This window comes from Globicephala melas, chromosome 18 (assembly GCF_963455315.2).
Source record: "Globicephala melas chromosome 18, mGloMel1.2, whole genome shotgun sequence".
Classification (NCBI taxonomy): Eukaryota; Metazoa; Chordata; class Mammalia; order Artiodactyla; family Delphinidae; genus Globicephala; species Globicephala melas.
Genome location: NC_083331.1, coordinates 24,401,806 through 24,421,473, shown reverse-complemented (window position 1 = coordinate 24,421,473; position 19,668 = coordinate 24,401,806). Strand labels below are relative to the sequence as shown.

The window sequence follows — 19,668 nt, the reverse complement described above, 5'->3', positions numbered from 1 at the left end:
TCGTCGAGTCAAAGATCAGTTACTCCAAGATTATAAAATAGTCTAAAACATGTGTCCAGGAACTCCCTGTATGGTACCCAAGGTTCAGGAGGGAGAAGGTGAGGAAGTCAAGCTGGAACTTTTCTTCTGTAGTAACTTTTGAAACGGACACCAAGTGAGTGTTTGCCACAGCCGGTGTTCAGCTTTCCCTCATGGTCTCTGAAGCCTCTTACGTTTGGGCCTTCTTTCCAGTTCCCCTTAATTCTTCAATAATTTTCATAGCTCAGTTTGTATAATACTTAAAGACTTTTTTCATAGGGTCCTAATTTTCCTTTTAGAAAAGCTACTGTATGGATATCATCAACAAATACCAACTGCAGTCAAAAATAACAACGAGAAAACTAACATTACAACAAAATCAGGAGAAATAAATTGCGGCTGCTTTTCTATAACCATAAAATTTCCATCAAACGTTGAAACTTCTAATTCTTTGTCCAAAGTGCCTGAAAATATACTCCCTATACTAGCAGTTGGGAGACTCAGACAATAATCCCTCCTTAATCTGTCTCAGGTGCAGGTTTCTACTACCATCTTTATTCATTTGAATAAAGAGGGCCTAGACAAGCTGATCTCTAAACACTATCTTGTTCTAATATTCTTTAATCCAATAACAAAATGAGAGGTCACTGCTTTATGACTCACTGGAAGTTTCTTGTTTTCCAAATTCTCTCAGTGAACATGCATTAGTTATGTAATCAGAAAAAAATTAAAACTAAATAGTACACAATCCCAACATTTCCATAAATGGGTTCCCTGTAACAGATTCAAAAAACGGTACCTGGAAGTCAGACAAAACAACACGCTTTTCAATTGCACTACCAGTTTGCATGGCTTTAAACATACTTATAAAGTTCCCTGGCAAAGTCAAAACCTCCTTTCCAAACAGGAATAATAAAATCCACCTCCCTGCAATTTCCCTTTGAAATAATGTGTTGCTATAAATGGCAAAGATATATTCTTTGCTAGTTTGGTCATTAGGTATGACCAAAGCATCCATAACAAATACTGTGGCAAAAAAAAATCAGTGTGTCTACAAAAGTAATACACAAATTCAGAACAAAGGCAAGAAAAATATTCACTAAGAAACACTGGACAGATAAACTGAATGTTAGAGAGAATGTGCAGCATGGCAAAGAACTTCCATATTGCAATTCAGGCAACTTCACAGCAAGAGGTTTGAGAAAGGATACAAATAATGTAATATAAAATAAAGATGAGTGTCATTATATTTGATGAAACCAAATATTTCATAGCCTTAGGACTCCTAGGCCGCTGTAGCTACTAGAAACAGGGCACATTTAGTTATCAAATTCCCTGCTGCCACTACTTGCTGGGGACACAGGCGGGAAAATTTCTGGACACACTGTTCAGCCCCTCTACAGATATTAGATAATTATTCTGGCATAGCAACATGGTATATTTCTGATGTGACACATTAGCAATCCGCCAGGGCTCAGTTCAAATGATTAATTAACAAAATTCACACATTCTTTAATTTTGGCAATAAAATATTCACAGCATCTCAATACTAAATAATTCAACAAACATTTACTAAGCCTATACCAGGAGAAAACTAAGTCCATTAATTACAAGCCTCTAATTAATAGATGGTATGAGATACAAAGGATTATATAGAATTATGTAATAACAATGTGTATAGAGTCCTCCTTAGTGAGTATTAAATGTATGTTTACCGATTTTCATAGTGTATAAAAGATTTCAAAATTAAATGCTATGAAAATTCAGGAAAAAAAGGCTGGGAAGAAATTCAGAAAGAAATTTCTAGGGCTTCCCTGGTGGCGCAGTGGTTAAGAATCCACCTGCCAATGCAGGGGACACGGGTTCAGGCCCTGGTCCAGAAAGATCCCACATGCCGCATAGCAACTAAGCCCGTGCGCCACAACTACTGAGCCTGCGCTCTAGGGCCCACGAGCCACAACTACTGAGCCCCTGTGCCACAACTACTGAAGCCCACGCGCCTAGAGCCCGCGCACTGCAACAAAGAGTAGCCCCTGCTCACCGCAACTAGAGAAAAGCCCTCATGCAGCAACGAAGACCCAACGCAGCCAAAAATAAAATAAATTTGTTAAAAAAAAAAAAGAAATTTCTAGCCTGGAAGAAATGAATATGGTTTAATTTCATTATGTAAATTAATCAAGAAGTTAAATTGGCTTAATGAAATTTACTTCAGAAGATACTTCCTCGTTGGAAGTTCATTGATATTGGTATAATTCTGATAAAATGTTTATATTCATGAAAGTGGGTCAATACCTCTAAGGATAAAGAGAACAGGAGAATGTATCTTTCAACTTTCAAAGGGACTCAGGAGGTACATCAACTACGTGCAGTGATCATGCTTTGTCTGTATGCTGACTGACACAAACCAACTGTAAAATGACACTTTGGAGATAACGGAGGAAAACAGGGTATCAGAGTATATTAAGGGGTTATTATTAACTTGTTAGGAGTAATAATGGGATTGTGATCATATCAGAGATAAAAACTGAGCTACTGTAAGAAAAATGCATTATGTAAAAGAATGATGTATTAAAAGATAACATATAGATAGTATGTTCAATACAGATAAAACAAGATGAACAAAATGCTGATAATTGTTGAAACTAAGTTATGGGTACAAAGGAGTTCATTATATACCCTACTTTTTATAGAACATATTAAAAAATTTCATAATAGAAAATTTTAAAATGCCCTGTACTCTGTATGTAAAGCATAGTTCCTGGCCTATTATAAGCACTCAACATAAGTGAGCTATTATACACTATTATTGTTGTTGTTGTATTACTAGTATGAGAGTTAGTGTGGTATGGTGAAAAAAGTGCATGAGCTTTGGAGATCTGAGTCCTAACTCAATCATTAACTAGCTATGTGATCTTGAGCAAATATTTTAACCTCGAGTTTCAGTCTGCTTATTTGTGAAGTATGGAAAATAAAAATATTTATCCCAAAGCATTGCTGTAGAACTAAATGAAATGATTTTTAAAAGTATATTGGAAATTGTAAAACATAACAATTATTACTATTTTTAATCCTTGCTCATAAGAAATTTGTAATTCAATTATAGATGAAATTAAAAAATCACAACAACCTTAAGAGAAAGATGAATTAGATAGTGATAAAATACTATAAACGTTCAGAGGAAAACAAGATTATTTCTATTTGGGGGTGTCTAAGACAGGCTTCATAGAGGAAAAATATCCGAGCTCTTGAAAACTGTAGGATTTTCATAGGCAAAGATGAGGGGAAGAAGCACCACATGAAACAAACAATATGAAAAATGGCTGGGAGAGGGCTTCCCTGGTGGCGCAGTGGTTGAGAGTCCGCCTGCCGATGCAGGGGACACGGGTTCGTGCCCCGGTCTGGGAAGATCCCACATGCCGCGGAGCAGCTGGGCCCGTGAGCCATGGCCGCTGAGCCTGTGCGTCCGCAGCCTGTGCTCCGCAACGGGAGAGGCCACAACAGTGAGAGGCCCGCGTACCGCAAAAAAAAAAAAAAAAAAAAAAAGGCTGGGAGAACAAAAGGGCATAGTACACTTAGGGAGGCTAAGAAACTCTGATCTGGAAGAACTAGAACTATACAAGAAGTTTGGAACCAGGTCATAGGTTGTTTTGAGTGTTTCCCTATGAAAGAGATTTTATCTGATAGGCAAGGGGGAGCCACTTTCAACTTTTAGCAGGAAAATATTCATAAAATTAAGAGTTGCTTTCTAAGATTTATCTCACTGCTGATAGAGCAGAAAGTGCCATGGAACTGGAAAGAGTACCTAAAGCATCAGTACTCTAGAAATATAAAGCACATGAAAGTCAGACAGAGAAGGCCTCCCCTATGAAAATCAGCCAGAGCTGACTCTTTATTTTTTAAGGAAGACAAAATATATTAGAATTTTGGTAAAGGTAAAAAATATGGACTGTGGAATACAAGGACAGCTTAAGTATAAATATTTCACCAGAGTGCTATTATCCGGCAAAATGATACAAAGGACTCGCTTAAAATGGAAAAAAAAACCAAAAGGTTGACAAATCTGGCAAATTATTGGACTATATTCATGTAGAAGTAATTGTGAATTATTAGTTTTGCCTCATTAAATATAAATTAAATTTTGATGACTTGCTTTGCAATTTGTCTAACATCAGAAATCAGGAAACATTATATGCAGATGATTAAATTTTCATTTCTTAAAACAAATACTATATATTTTAAAAATAATTCTTACGTAAGGGGGGTACCTGAGCATTTTAGAACGCCACATTACTAAAGTATTTCTTCCTTCAACCTCTCAAAACTTAAGTATTCTTATTCAGAAACAGAAGTTTATTCTTAAGGGTTTTTTCTTTTTTTTTTGCGGTACGAGGGCCTCCCACTGCTGTGGCCTCTCCCGTTGCGGAGCACAGGCTCTGCACGCGCAGGCTCAGCGGCCATGGCTCACGGGCCCAGCCGCTCCGCAGCATGCGGGATCTTCCCGGACCGGGGCACGAACCCGTGTCCCCTGCATCGGCAGGCGGACTCTCAACCACTGCGCCACCAGGGAAGCCCTCTTAAGAAGTTTTTAAACAATAAAAACATTATGCACCTATAAGCTCAATCTATAACCCAAAATATTCACAACAAATACTTTGTATATCAAATAGAATATAGCTCTGCAAATCAAAAGAAAATAAGATATGGGGAGGAAGAAAGCTTATTCTTGAGTAGAGTTGTGACAAAAAAAAGCATTACTGGCTTGAAAGTAAATAGCCATTTCTCTTTTTTCCCTGTCAGTAAAGCTGAAATAAATAGAAAGTCATGCTACGATTCTTTTAAAATGCCAGCATGAAACTCCTAATTGTATGAAAGGTACATGTGATGTTATAATTACAGTAAGTAGAATATAACGCATGTAGCAGCATACTAAAGTGGTTCTAGGACATGAAGCATTGTATACTTAGGGAGCATCAAATGTGTAATTTCAGGGCACCCTATCCCTTTTGGCTGACAGGCAGCAATTCTGCTTCATTTACTGGAGGGTCGATGTGCTGTGCCGTAACATCCCACAAAGAAAATCGGAAAGATTAAACGAATTAATTTTATTTCACCAAAAGAATATGTGGCCTACTTTATTTTGCTATGGTAGGTGATTTTATAGACTTGTTTTTAGCTTCCCAACTGTTATGAAACCTTGTCTAACGTCAAAGATTCTTAGAAAAGATAGTATGACATGGAAAGAAAAGATGGGATTTGGCTCAATAAAGATAATAAACCTTGAGATACCTCAAAATCAACACTTACTCCCTTTTATTTCCTCATTGTAAAAGTTGCTACTGGTAACAGCAATCTTTCAAAACATCTCTAAATTGACAACTTTGCCTATTGAAAAGTTTCTTTCATGAACTTCAGCCAGTTTTTAGTTTGCAAACAGAAGGATGGGTAAACTGTATCAATCTATAGACAGTTTGTATTAACAGCATTCATTACACTTTATTGTATAATTATAACAACCCACTACTGGCTTCTCTGCCAATATTTAATCCCCAAAGCTTCAATTCTAACTGACTTGTTTTTTTGTTTTGGGGTTTTTTTTTTGAGTAGTCATCATATAATGTTTTAGAAAGAGAAAAGGAGCCTGATCAATTGCTACAAATGGTTTACTTAGTTTCAAACTAAATCATGTAATTGAAATAGGTGTTTTCCAGATGGTTGTCACTTTTCATTTGAGGGAAAACACCAGTGACACTACCCGGGGACAGCTGAGCATCAGTAGACCTTAACTTACCAGCTGTAGCTTCACTTCCTGGTCTTTTTCTTTTTTCATTGTTTTGGTTCACAAGACGGATAAAGGGTGAAGATGAGAAGGTGTGTAAGATATTAAGGTACTGAAATACCACTGATAAATAAAGTAGGGTGTTTTCAAAGGTATCGACAGAGGACCTGAGTTACTATGGCTGCAAAAGTACACACTCCTGAAAAAGATATCTCCTAGATGATCAGGACTCAGAGGAAAGCACAGGGAAAGAGAACATATAACTGCATACCAGTCCTTAGAAAAACACATCCCTGTAGGGCACTTGCTCTGCATTTGCTAGCAAATACTACAGGTGGCTCCTTCCCCCTCATACAACCAAATGGAAGCAATCAAACGTCTAACCGTAATGACCCTTATGCTAAGTGAAATAAGCCAGATAGAGAAAGATGAATACTGCATGGTATCATTTATATGTGGAATCTTAAAAAGAAAGAAAAAGAGGTTGAACTCATAGAGACAAAGTAGAAAAGTGATTGCCAGGATCTGAGCAGTGGAGGAAATAGGGAGAGGTTAGTAAAAGGGTACAAACTTTCACTTATAAGGTGAATAAGGTCTGAGGATATATTAGTTTTATATATATATATATATGTTATATAATATATATATTAGTAATATATATCATAATATATATTATATATTAGTATAACATGGTGCCTACAGTTGATAACACTGTATTGTATAATTGAAATTTGCTAAGACAGTAAAACTTAAATGTTCTCACACAAAAAAGGTAAATATGTGAGGCGATGGATATATTAATTAACTTGATGGGGGGAATCCTTTCAGAATGTATGGTTATATCAAATCATCACGTTGTACACTTCAAATACATTTTTTTTTGTCAATTCTACCTCAATAAAGCTGGGAAAAAATATAAGTCTAACCATAGAATCTTGTTCATATCTTAACACAGATGTTCGTTTTTGAAAACAAGTTTGAAAGGAACTGAAGTTGGCTAAAGCACTCAGAGTTTCTATTTAGATTTTTTTTTTTTTTTTAGCAGTACACGGGCCTCTCACTGTTGTGGCCTCTCCCGTTGCGGAGCACAGGTTCCGGTTGCGCAGGCTCAGCAGCCATGGCTCACGGGCCCAGCCGCTCCGCGGCATGTGGGATCTTCCCGGACCGGGGCACGAACCCGTGTCCCCTGCATCGGCAGGCGGACCCTCAACCACTGCGCCACCAGGGAAGCCCTCTATTTAGATTTTAACCAGCCACCTTAAATCCAATTTTCACTCGCTGACTTGGTAAATGTAAGTATGTGCAAAGTTATATCTCATTTAATTAGCTAAATACTAATTAGCACTTAATTATTATTAGAAATAATTAGTGTTTCATTATTCTGTCCTAGTGATAATGCTGCCAGTCTCTGATCAGATCCCATCAGTAATATAATCATACCCAGCTGTCTGGGCCACTTAAGTATTTTCTCTTACTCCCTAGATTCTGTCTTATTCACTGTTTCCTTCACCAAACAGTTGCAAATTTACTGAATAAGAAATTTAGTCAATTTGTCTTAGAATCGCCTGAAAATAAACCAAGTAAGCCTAAATTTTAAATTCATATTACTTCTAAATCATTTTGGCTACTCATTAGAAATTTATTCTAGGCAGTCCTCTAAAATATATTTGTTGAATGTCTATTGTATGCAAGGCATCAGGGAGGTTGCAAAAATAACTAAGACTTATCAAGGGGCTCTCTCTTTTCAGTAGAGAGGTGGCAGGTGGACGCATAAGTGTGACAGAAGTCAAAAGAAATCTAGAAATGACGTGCTCTAAGAGTTCAGAGAATGAGGCCAAACCTTCAGGCTGCAGTGTTCAGGAAGACTTTATTAAAGAAGCATATTATGGAATATTACAGCCAGGGGGACCTTAGAAAACACCCATTCCAATCCTATCATTTTATAGATAAGAAACAGAAAGAAAAGAAAAAAGACAAAGCCCTTTAAGGAGGAATAGCAATCTATCCAATATCACATACAGAGTTGAAAAATCTGCACAGGAAGATAGATCTCTGGGTTCCCAGCTTTCTGCTTTTCCACGACACCATACTGCCCTCTGAGATTGGAAGGATTTCAATAGGCAAAGATGGGAGAAAGAAGAGAGCACGCTGGTGACAATCAAAGGCTAAAATATAACACTGATAAGAAGGTATCTGGAAAACAGAGTGTTTATCTGAGGACATGAATTCCAGGGGAGAAATGAGACACAAGGCTGCAAGCGGAGTGGGATGAGACAATGGAAGACATCAAATGATAGCCTAAAAGACTTAGACTTTTTCACTAGCTAATTTCATGGACACAGGTAGCAGAAATTACTTATAAAATCTAAGACCATCAGTGTCTTAGAGGTTTATAATGAAAGGATAAAAAAGCTTTCTGCCATGAAAAACGCCAGCTAAGTGTAGCAAATTTATAATGAATACAATCTCCATTTTTCAATTTTTCTGTTTCTCCAAAGTGGAGGGTGTCAGACTAGGGGTAAAAGAAGGCAAGACACTGATCTGCTGACGACAGGCAGGGTTTGTGACAGCATTGACTGACAGACAACGTTTGTGTGAAGCCCCTGCCTCCTGCCTTGCACCTCCTGAGCATCTTTTGCAGGCTCTACCCAGAGGTTCCTTAGGCAACTCTACACAAGCCTGAAAACCAGTGGGATCTCCCACCCTCACCGGATGCTGGGGTTCCCCCATGTATGTGTAGAGAGGGAGCTGCTCTTCGCTCTACCCAATGCCTAGCCCTTTGTCCTAGTGTCTTGTTCTCTTCTTTGGGACTCGAAATAGACTAGAGGTAGCATACTGGATTTCACATCGACATTTGTATAGCACTCTAGAGTACTTTCAAAGCACTTTCATAGCCTCTTTTTAATTTATCATAAAGAAGAAGCAATCCTCTGCTCCACCTCAGCCCTCATCCTGTATAGCTCTCCCCAGCTCCCAGGGGTTAGAATGTTCTCCCTGTCTCTCTGGTTACTGGCTAGGCTCTAACTTTAACCTTTCAACCTAGACAACTCTTGTGAAACCCTGACTCTATTATCTAACTCAAATGTAAACCCTGCCTTTACCAGGAAACTCCTTCTGTATCCCACCCACTAAACCCCAAGGACATCAGTATCATCTAGGATATTTCAAAGCTGCTTGAACATCATAACTTGACCCCTAGGAGCCTTCCTTTTGAAAGCCTGCTCCTCAGCAAAAATTATTCCTCATGCCCCAGCTCTGTGTATTCTTGGTCCTTTCTTTGCCTACTCTCTTGGTCTACTCTCTGGTCTGCAGCTGTTGAGATGCCAGCAGACTGTGTCTCAGGCAATTCAAATAACAACAGAAGACCTGAAAAAGACACACTGAGTATACCAGGGTTTAACGACTTATAAAAAGTTTGTGAGGTACTCTGGGCTATGAAGCCATCATTTTGCAAAGTGAGATGAGAGTCATCAGTTTTCAGAGTCAGATGAGAACTTGACCTCCTGGGCTTCAATATCAAGTACTGAATACTGGACTGTTAACTGATCTTCAGCCTCCCACTCTGGTACATAGACTCACCAGGACTTTTTAAATAGTGAAAAACGACCATGGATCAGCAATAAGCAACCTTAAAACAATTGTTAAAAAAAAAAAAAAACACCATGAATACTTTATTGCTCACCCTTTAATTCTTGTTCAGAAAAAAATAAAACAGTATTAAAGTCCTTTTTAACAACAGTGACCCACAGATTTAATTCTAACTGAGCACTTATCATGAGCCAGGGACTGTGTGAAGTGCTTTCCATGCGTTATTTCATGTGACCCATACATTAGCCCGACAGCGTGCACGTGATTTGCATTCCTAGGTTAGATATCAGGAGACTGAGTCTTAGTAAGATTAGCAATTTGCCCAAAGTCACAGCCATCTATGAAAGAGTTGCAATTGGACCTCTAGCCAGCTAACATCCAAGCCTGTGAACTCAACCAGTAAACCACTCAATTGGCCCTTTTTTATTTTTTTTTAAAAAAATTTGTTTTGTAAGTTTGAGGGACTAAATAAAGAATATGTATTGTTTTAATAAGTTAAAAAACAAAAAGACCAAACTTCTTCTGAAAGCTTGTTATCCTTAATTTCAAACTAATTTAAGAAACCAAAGGTGCTGTTCATTATGAGTCTGTTAATTTCATTGAGGAAAATTATCAGAAGCCTCTAGATATAAAATGTCCATCCACTCCATCCATAAACACATTCAATATCTACTATGTAGCAGCAAGCACTGTGCCAGGAACTGAGGACACAGAGATGAGCAAGAGAACCATGGTCCCTGCCCTTGACGGGCATATAGACAAGTTGGGAAGACAGTCATTCTACATGTAAATACAGTAACACATGATGAGTGTGATGATGGAGAGATGGAAGGAAGTTATGTAGAAGCAGGAAAACCTAAAAGCTATGGACAAGGGAACATGTCCCGGAGTTAGAGAAAACGGGTGTGGGAAGGGAACGGGGAGTGCTCCAGGCAGAGAGAAGAGCATGCGCCAAGGACTAGAGGGGAGATAAGAACTGAAAGAGGGGGCTTCCCTGGTGGCGCAGTGGTTGAGAGTCCGCCTGCCGATGCAGGGGACGCGGGTTCATGCCCCGGTCCGGGAAGATCCCACATGCCGCGGAGCGGCTGGGCTCGAGAGCCATGGCTGCTGAGCCTGCGCGTCCGGAGCCTGTGCTCAAAAAAAAAAAAGAACTGAAAGAAGTTCTGAGTGGCTCAAGCTAACACCAAATGCAAGAAAGGAGGGAGCCAAGCCTACACCTAAGGGCGATGGGGAGCAAATTTAAGCAAAACAAAAGAGACTTAGATTTTATTTTCACAAGCATCAATCTGGCTGCAGAGTGGAGAGTAGATCACAGTGGAAGTAAGGTTGGGGTGAAGCTATATTAGGAAAACACGGCTGTAATCCAGGCGATAGGTGATGACGAGCTGGGCTAGGGTGACAGACGTGGGAAAGAAAAGCCGATACGTATAAGGTAATTCTAAGGTTTAGAAGGTAGAAGACCCTTGTTGTTTAATTCAACTAGTCATTTAACTGGGGAAAAAATCATTTCTAAAAACGTACTCCAACAAGGAAAAGAAACTTACTACTTTTAAACTGCTACTATCATTTATTCATTAGTACCTGAGTTCCAGCCATAACTCACCTGGTTCCCAACCAATAATAGGTGTTCTCCAAGAAGAAAGTCTTTGAGCATATCTTCCATCACTATCATGTGCTAGAGGAAAAACAACTAGAGGTTAATTGTGTTTTGCAAAATCAAGGTGAAATAAGAAAGTTAACTATAAAGATATCTTCATGGAAAGTAAAACATCTATTATAATAGACAATACTCAATTTGATTATGTAAAAAAATTAAAAGTAATGCTGTGGTTATAAATAAGTTATATAACCAACTTGGTCACTGATATTGAAAACCTGAAATGGTCCCCCTTAGCAAGACTCAACCACTGACCAATACGTATTTCAAAGAGTTTTTATGATTCAACTCAAATATCTTTCAGCTATTGTACTATGCAGTGTTGGCTTATAATTTAATATAATATTTAAATTAACACTAATGCAAATATACAAAGGCTTTCTAAAATAACTGGAGATTTCCATGGAACATTTTACATTGACTTCTTCTTAACCATTACCTTCAAAGTACATATAGCTTTAGAATTAAAAGTATATTATTCACTTTCATATTTTTAAATTCAAATCATGACACAATACAGTCAAAGAACAAGATTAAAGCTGTTCACAACAGGCACAGAGGAAATTACGTTGCTCTTTTGTATCTTGAAAAATAGGACAGTCATAAGTAGGTCACAAAGGCTCATCCGGGAGTTGAAGGGAGAACTATATCCCAGAACAGTTAATGTCCCTATTACTTTCTCTTGGTTTTCTGTATCAAAACAATAATGGTCTCGTAAGTACTTACTGTAGTTCTCTATTTGTAAAAAAGGCAAATTGACCTTTTCTATCTCACATATGCTGCAGATATTTTTCTAGTTTGCCACTCACTTTTCTCTTTTTAACTTGGCTTATGAATTTTTTGACATCTAGAATCTTTTCCTTTTTCTTGCCACATTAAGCAATGCTTCCCTTCAGAGTTTCTTTTTTAGAAAAATTGAGAAAGTTTTTTCCCTCCTTCAAGAACAGATGAGTATTCCTTAACGTTTATCTTGGTAATTTTAATTTTTTAAAACTGCTTGCAGATAAACCATGGAACTGGAGTTTTAACAAGGTCTGAAGTAGGGTGAGCAATTTTGTTCATTCTGGAATACTTTTTAGAATAAAAAGAGGTGTTATTAATATGCTGGAACAACAAATGTAAACAGGGACTATCTTAAGCAAATGAGGGAGGGTACATGGTTATCCTAGTTAAAGGGGAGCCCTGGAACATTCTTTTTTTTAATATAAATTTATTTACTTATTTATTTGTTTATTTATTTTTGGCTGCGTTGGGTCTTCGTCTCTGCGTGCGGGCTTTCTCTAGTTGCGGTGAGCGGGGGACTACTCCTCGTTGCCGTGCACGGGCTTCTCATTGCAGTGGCTTCTCTTGCCACGGAGCACGGGCTCCAGGTGCACAGGCCTCAGCAGCTGTGACGCACAGGCTTAGTTGCTCCACAGCACGTGGGATCTTCCCGGACCAGGGATCAAACCCGTGTCCCCTGCATTGGCAGGCAGATTCTCAACCATTGCACCACCAGGGAAGTCCCTAGAACATTCTTTTAATCTGGGTTCTAGTGATAATGTGGTCTGTAGACCTCGTCCTTCTAAGTAAGATGAAAAATCAGTGCCAATTTCCAGACAACATTAAGTTCTTCCAGAAATACCTGGGCTAATATGCATGAAGAACAGATAGGAAAGTTGGAATAAGCACCTAGAGAGCAGGTAAAAAAGCAATGTAAACACTGAAAAATAATCTAAACTATACTTGTTGTCTTCTTAACTTTTTCTCATGTCCTTCTACTTCATGCCCTCATTGCACCTAACTTATTCAAGTCAACAAACATTAGCTAAGGCTAAGGTCACGGCCTAAATAATTCTTTCCTTAACCTCTTGTCCCACTTGGTACATAGACAATTTCTTAAAAGTCTTCTCTCCGGGCTTCCCTGGTGGCGCAGTGGTTGAGAGTTCGCCTGCCGATGCAGGGGATGCGGGTTCGTGCCCTGGTCCGGGAAGATCCCACGTGCCACCGAGTGGCTAGGCCTGTGAGCCACGGCCGCTAAGCCTGCGCATCCGGAGCCTGTGCTCCGCAATGGGAGAGGCCACAACAGTGAGAAGCCCGCGTACCGCAAAAAAAAAAAAAAAAAAAAGTCTTCTCTCCCAGTTGTCTCTCTCTCCTGATTCCCTCTTACCTCTCTAACACTTTCTCTCTGTGGTCTTTTGTATCTTCTTTAGGTAGCAGTTCCTTAAATATTGATTTTCTTCCTTCTTTTGTTCTCTTTCACTACCTTGTTACATGCTTTCCTGGGGGGGTCACAGTATAGGGCAGAGTAGTTTCTGCCTACTTGTACGTGGGCACCCACCGGGCGAGGGAGGGCTATGTTCAGAGTTGGGGACCCACACATCAGCGCTCAACGAGTTACTTCTGACCCTGCTCTCCCTAAATCCTCTCATCCACTCCATGGCTTCAACCACCAACTTTACACTGATCTTCAACAGCAAGACTTTTCTTCTTGACTCCAGCCCCGTATTTCTGAGCAACTATCGAACTATGCTAGCTATTTCCCAGTCTCCTCGAACTCATCACATCCAAAACTTGACTCATTCCTTTCTCCTCAGCTTCATTCTTTATCCTGTACTTCTTATCCCAATTAATAGCATCATCTTCTACAACCCGAGCCTATCATCATCATCTTCTTGTCCATCTCAGTTGGCCCTTATCAAAAGTCAATTAAACACCAAGTCTAAGCTATTCAGCCACCTAAAAGTCCACTGTATCTATCCATTTCTATTCCATCCCCACAGCTTTCATCTAGGTTTTTATCATGTCTGGCCTAGATTTTTATCAGCCAATGTGGCATCTCTGACTTCAGTCTCTCCTTGAGTCAATGTGCTCTCCACAGTACTGACAGTCACTTCTCTGTTCACAATCATGTCACTTTTTTCCCCCCCAAATTCCTTAAATGACTCCTAATACCTTCAGAACAAGGGTCACTCCTTATTTTTTTGATGTAGTCTCAGTCTCATCCCCCATCACTCTCCTACTGTGTGTTCCAATCACGGGCGCAATGTAGAATCTTTTTCTCTTCACTCTTCTGCTTACTTTTCCAGCAGACTATGTGCTCCGTAAGGAAGCCTTTTTGACTTTCATCCAACACAAAGTTCCATTGACTCTACCTACCTCCTACATAGCCCTGCAATGTGTCCCCTCCACTCTGTCCCCACTATCACTGCCTTCGTTCAGATCCTTCATAAGGTTCACCTGGACTATTGAAACAGCCTCCTAACTAGTCCCTCTCTGCCTTTGTTCCAACTCATAGACAACATTAAAGAATGAATGCAAAGTTAACAAAAGTAGAAATGTGCTTCCAAGTTTTCAACGGCTTCCTCACTTCTGAATAGCTTCCAAATTCCTCAGTTAGCAAGGTCCAGATAATCTGACCTTTTAACTCATCAGCCTCATCTCTTGTCACTCTTCCATTTGAATCTCAGCTCTGGACATGACAATTAATTAGATGTAGCTCCCTGAATAATCTACACTCTCACATAGCCACGTCTCTGCAAATGCTAGTGTCTCTGCCTGAGACTCTCTCTCCACGTTGCCTAGGGAACTCATTTTCCAGGATCATTGCAATCTGGGACCATCACCTCATCAATGCTACCACGGTAACCTGTGCGTACTTCCATCACGCTCTATAGTAACAGAATCTGGCAACTTGAGCCCTGGAACTGTGTGTGTGTGTGTGTGTGTGTGTGTGTGTGTGTGTGTGTGTGTGTGTGTGTGTGTGTGTGTGTGTGTGTGTGTGTGTTTTAATTACTGTATTAAGAAAGGCTTGACACATGGTAGATATGTTTTAAAAGTTTTTCAAATCTAAAGCTCATTAGGCTTAAGAAGCTATTAATCTCTCTTTCTTCCAATTTCTCCTCCTTACTACTGCAAGTGTTAAGGTGGCTTGACTGAGTTCTGGGGTTTTTTTCCCCTTCTCTTTTTTATCTCTATGCTGTTTGCTACATACGTTGTTTTAAATAAAAGTTATTACATTTTGGAACATCTTAAGCCTTTTTGTAGAGATTTTAAGCTTTTTACGTAGTGCTATGATGTTTTATTACCACCTTCAAGCTTATTTCTTTTAGATGTTAGATGAAAATTCCTTGATGAGCCCACAAGGTATTAAAGATGCAGTACTCATTCTATTTGGGCTGGACTTGGCTTCTCTGAGGACAGTGCTACCAGTAATTCTCTGTCCTGTGTGAAATGTTTAGGTGAAGTCACATCTGGATCCCTGAGGACTGGAGCTGTTAGGGCACCGATCTATAATTCCTTCATGACAGATATAATAAAATAATACTCCTAATTATGAACATTCAAAATCTTTTTCCTTCTTTCAGGAATTCACTCAACGCATATTTATTCAACAGTCACTATGTGCCAGGCACTGTGCTATTTGCTAGAGACACAAAATTAAAATGAAAACAACAACAACAAGGCTTTATCTTAGTAGTGTGGAAAACATGTTTTAAAAAATCAATGACAACACGGTGTGGCAAGGGGACCACAGGGTATAGAACAAGATGGCATAGAAGCACCAAATACTCAAGAGGCACTGAAGACCACTGTTTCAAAGGTGAAGTGCAACATAAAACACAATAATAATATGCAATAATAATATATGCAACAAAAGCAAATTTAATCAAGCCACCATTCCTAGAATTGGTACAGCTACAATTTTTCATTAATGGTTAATTCATAATGCTTTATGAAGAGAAGGTACGTTTGGAGACAGGCTGCAGAAAATCCCTCAGGGCCACTGTGTAAAGTTCACAGCAGCCCTGCGGTCCTCAACGTCTATGTCACAAACACCATGGCAACAGACACTGTGTTCAAGGGTACAATGGCCCTCCCTGCTACTGAATTTCCTACATTTTTATACGCTGGGAAGTCTTTTCAACCTTTGTTGCCATAGAGTTTTTCAAACTGTCACTTATGACAAAGTTTCCTGATTCTTATTTATTTATTTATTTATGGCTGCGTTGGGTCTTTGTTGCTGTGTGCGGGGGCTACTCTGAGTTGTGGTGTGCAGGCTTCTCATTGCGGTGGCTTCTCTTGTTGTGAAGCAGGGACTGTAGGTGTTCAGTCTACGGGCTTCAGTAGTTGTGGTTTGCGGGTTCTAGAGTGCAGGCTCAGTAGTTGTGGTGCACGGGCTTAGTTGCTCCGCAGCATGTGGGATCTTCCCGGACCAGAGATCGAACCCGTGTCCCCTGCATTGGCAGGCGGATTCTTAACCACTGTGCCACCAGAGACATCTCCCTGATTCTTTTTTCTTTATGCCTTTCTACTACATGAACAGAGTGTGATACCATAAATGCTTGAAAATATTACATTTTCCTTGCCATCATGTTTTTGTCTTTGACAGGCAAGATTCTTTATTCCTTTGTGTCTTATAAGTAACCTTATTTTCTGTTCATTTGTCCACTGCTTGTATAAGAGCATTAATGCTCTGGAAGAAAAATAAAACCAATATTAGTTAATGGCCCATAGAATGAAGAATATAAAAAAATTCAGGTTATGCCTTTTGCTATGTCATAGATAATTATAATCTGGACAGATTTCAAAAACATTTAATCAAGACTTTTCCTGAGAAAGAAGAATTTGCTGAGATACCGTTTATTGTTAACATAATGTAGAGATATACATTCTGTTACCCATTGAACAACAAATAGGATTGGGAAATAGCAGATAAAGAAATTCTTTAATTTACTTTAACTCTCTAATTCCTTAATATAGTGAAAATGGTAAGTAGAAGTTCTTCAAACATAATTTGTAAATGCAGGATTATTATTTACATGCAGAATAGTGACCAAATATTAGAGAAAATTTTAAGTATGGTTTTTATTATAAAATAAATACATAAGAACGTCACAGAAAATCTGGAAAAGAAAAAATCTTTTTATATTATGGGTAATTTTCTCTGGAAAAAATTCTTATTAAAGTGAACATCTATAAATTAGCTTTCTGGGTGCACACTTATTTCTGTGTCTTAGTGGAAGCTCATAATTATTGGTTAGTTTACAAGTGGAAAATTATCTATCCTTCTTTCTTAAAAAAAGATAAGAAAAAGTAAAGACTAGAAAAATACTAGGCATCTTTGGGAAAAGGAAAGAAACGTGAGGAAAAGAATGCATAGGACACATCCCTTTTTGAATTACTTGAAATGATTTAACAGGAACGCAAAAGAGAAGATGAATATTAGTGCCTTTTGTTTTTAATTTAATAATATATTTATTTTATTTATTAAAGTATAGTTATGTCTGCATTTAAAATTTATTACTCTAATCATTGCAGCAACTCTTCCAATTCTCAAGTAACTCTGGGAAGAGTTTATAATTTTACAACGACTTAATAAAAGATGTTTTGACTGTCACCTCATTCTGCATCATCTGAATTGAACTGAGCAAATTACAAACATAAACATCAGTTTCACTTGAATTGGGGTTAATTACCACAATGTAAGAGGGATATATCCACGAATGCAAAGTCCTGCTCTTACCTGGATGTTGTCATAGAACAGAACATCAGGCACTTTCATTTTCTCATGGGCATTATAGATCGGTGCACTAACAGCTCCAATCCTCAGAGATCCAGATGTGACTTCACCTAAACATTTCACACAGGACAGAGAATTACTGGTAGCACTGTCCTCAGAGAAGCCAAGTCCAGCCCAAATAGAATGAGTACTGCATCTTTAATACCTTGTGGGCTCATCAAGGAATTTTCATCTAACATCTAAAAGAAATAAGCTTGAAGGTGGTAATAGAACATCATAGCACTACGTAAAAAGCTTAAAATCTCTACAAAAAGGCTTAAGATGTTCCAAAATGTAATAACTTTTATTTAAAACAACATATGTAGCAAAGAGCATAGAGATAAAAAAGAGAAGGGGAAAAAAACCCCAGAACTCAGTCAAGCCACCTTTATGAGCTTGTTTGGTCAGAAACTCTAAAATACATACATTTGAAAGCTCTGAAGTACCTTGAATATAATTTTCTTAGGACCCACCCATTGAAAAACCCCATAGGAGAGTCCCCTAGAGCTCTAGCTAAAAATATAGATGAACCAACTGACCCCAGACCTCTCAAATTACTATTTTTAGGAATGGTCCAGGAGATCTGTACTTCCAAATATGCACCACAGGTGCTACAGTTATTCTGTGATAATCATTATTGTATTGTCCCCTATTTGCTTTAAACAGTTGGTCTAGGATAGAATATGAGCTCCTTGAAGCCAGGGAACTAAGTAATAAATTTATGTCAGGGTACATATCTCACATGTATTCCCTACAGAAAGGAGATACACATGCTCACTACCTGACATATTCCAAGGTCAATAATAATAACATAATAGTGGTAGTTGTTGTAGTAGTACTGACCATAATAGAAGCTATCATTTACTGAGGACCTTAGCTTCAGCTCACTGTTTTCTCATATAATTTCATGGAAATCTCTTAACAATAAGCCAAGAATTATGAGGAAGCTAAGAAGAACATAAATTAAATAATTTGCTTAAAATCACCCAGCTAGTATGGGTAGAGGTAAAAACAGAACTTAGTAGAGTCCGATATTCTTTCTGCAATGTGGACTCTAACTAATATTCCATCCTGTGGAAATACCCGAGCAAGCAGACAGACAATTACAATGCCTTAGGCAACTGACCCATCTTTTTTTCCTCCTATTTCAAATAAGAAAATTGCTGTTTTTGTGCTAAAACATTTTGAAAGACAAGGAGAGAAAGCAACATTTGCATCTATGGAGTACCGTGAACAACTCTGAGCTAAAAATAATTACACTGTCACCCTGTTTAATCACTGCTGATCACTGCTGATCACTGCTACACGTTTGCCAAAGCACAGTAGACCTCTCCCTCCAATATTTCTTTGCCATTTTCCTTCTATTCACAAGTTCTATAGGGAAGGAAAGCATGAACTGCTGTGCTGAGAATTTACTGTTTATTGACTACTTTCAGGTCTCTGAAATAGACCCAACATAAAACTGTAAAGGGAAAGACCAGGATTGCGTCAGTGAATTTACTGCATACTTGTATGTTGAGATGACACACGTGATTTCAGGTTCAAACAGCATTTGATACCATCTACAGTTTAGTTTATGGAGGATATCTATTCAGTACATTTAGTGCTTTAGGATGATTTAATTCACTCAACTAATGTTTATTGCTAAAATTTCAGGCTAGAAAAGGGAAATGAACTCAGAGAATGGTGATGCTAGTACTTCCCTGGGAGAAAGCTGGCTAGCTATCTCCTGAGAAATCTCATAGGATGGCATTATTTTGGTACATTTGTCAAGGCCTTCAGTCTGGTAGGCTCAAAACTTGATTTTATCATTATGACTGAGGGCAAACCTAACTCTCAGGAGAACATTAAAGACATATATTTTGATCTATACATAAATTCTGATATATAAAACCAGAACTGCAATATTACATTGCAGTGAAAACTGCAAATTTCATAGAGACTATATGATACACTTGTTGCCATATCAGCATTTTATATAGACGGAGCCTTGCGTGGAAACCAAATCCTCATCAGAAGGTTTTTTGGTGAAACTTATCCTCTGAACAAGGAGAATGAATTACATGAATTCTCTACAACAGAGATGAT

The 19,668-nt window shown here is 38.5% G+C and overlaps 1 protein-coding gene across 1 annotated transcript in view; it reads right to left on the bottom strand.

The window, feature by feature from the left end:
- VWA8 (von Willebrand factor A domain containing 8) overlaps positions 1-19,668 on the bottom strand; it is a 369,324-nt gene that overhangs the window by 195,762 nt on the left and 153,894 nt on the right. The window contains exons 19-20 of the mRNA XM_030882155.2: positions 17,545-17,651; positions 10,986-11,057 (exon numbers count right to left, since the gene is read on the bottom strand). Of these exons, the coding sequence (XP_030738015.2) occupies positions 10,986-11,057; positions 17,545-17,651 (179 nt within the window). The remainder of the gene's footprint in view (positions 1-10,985; positions 11,058-17,544; positions 17,652-19,668) is intronic.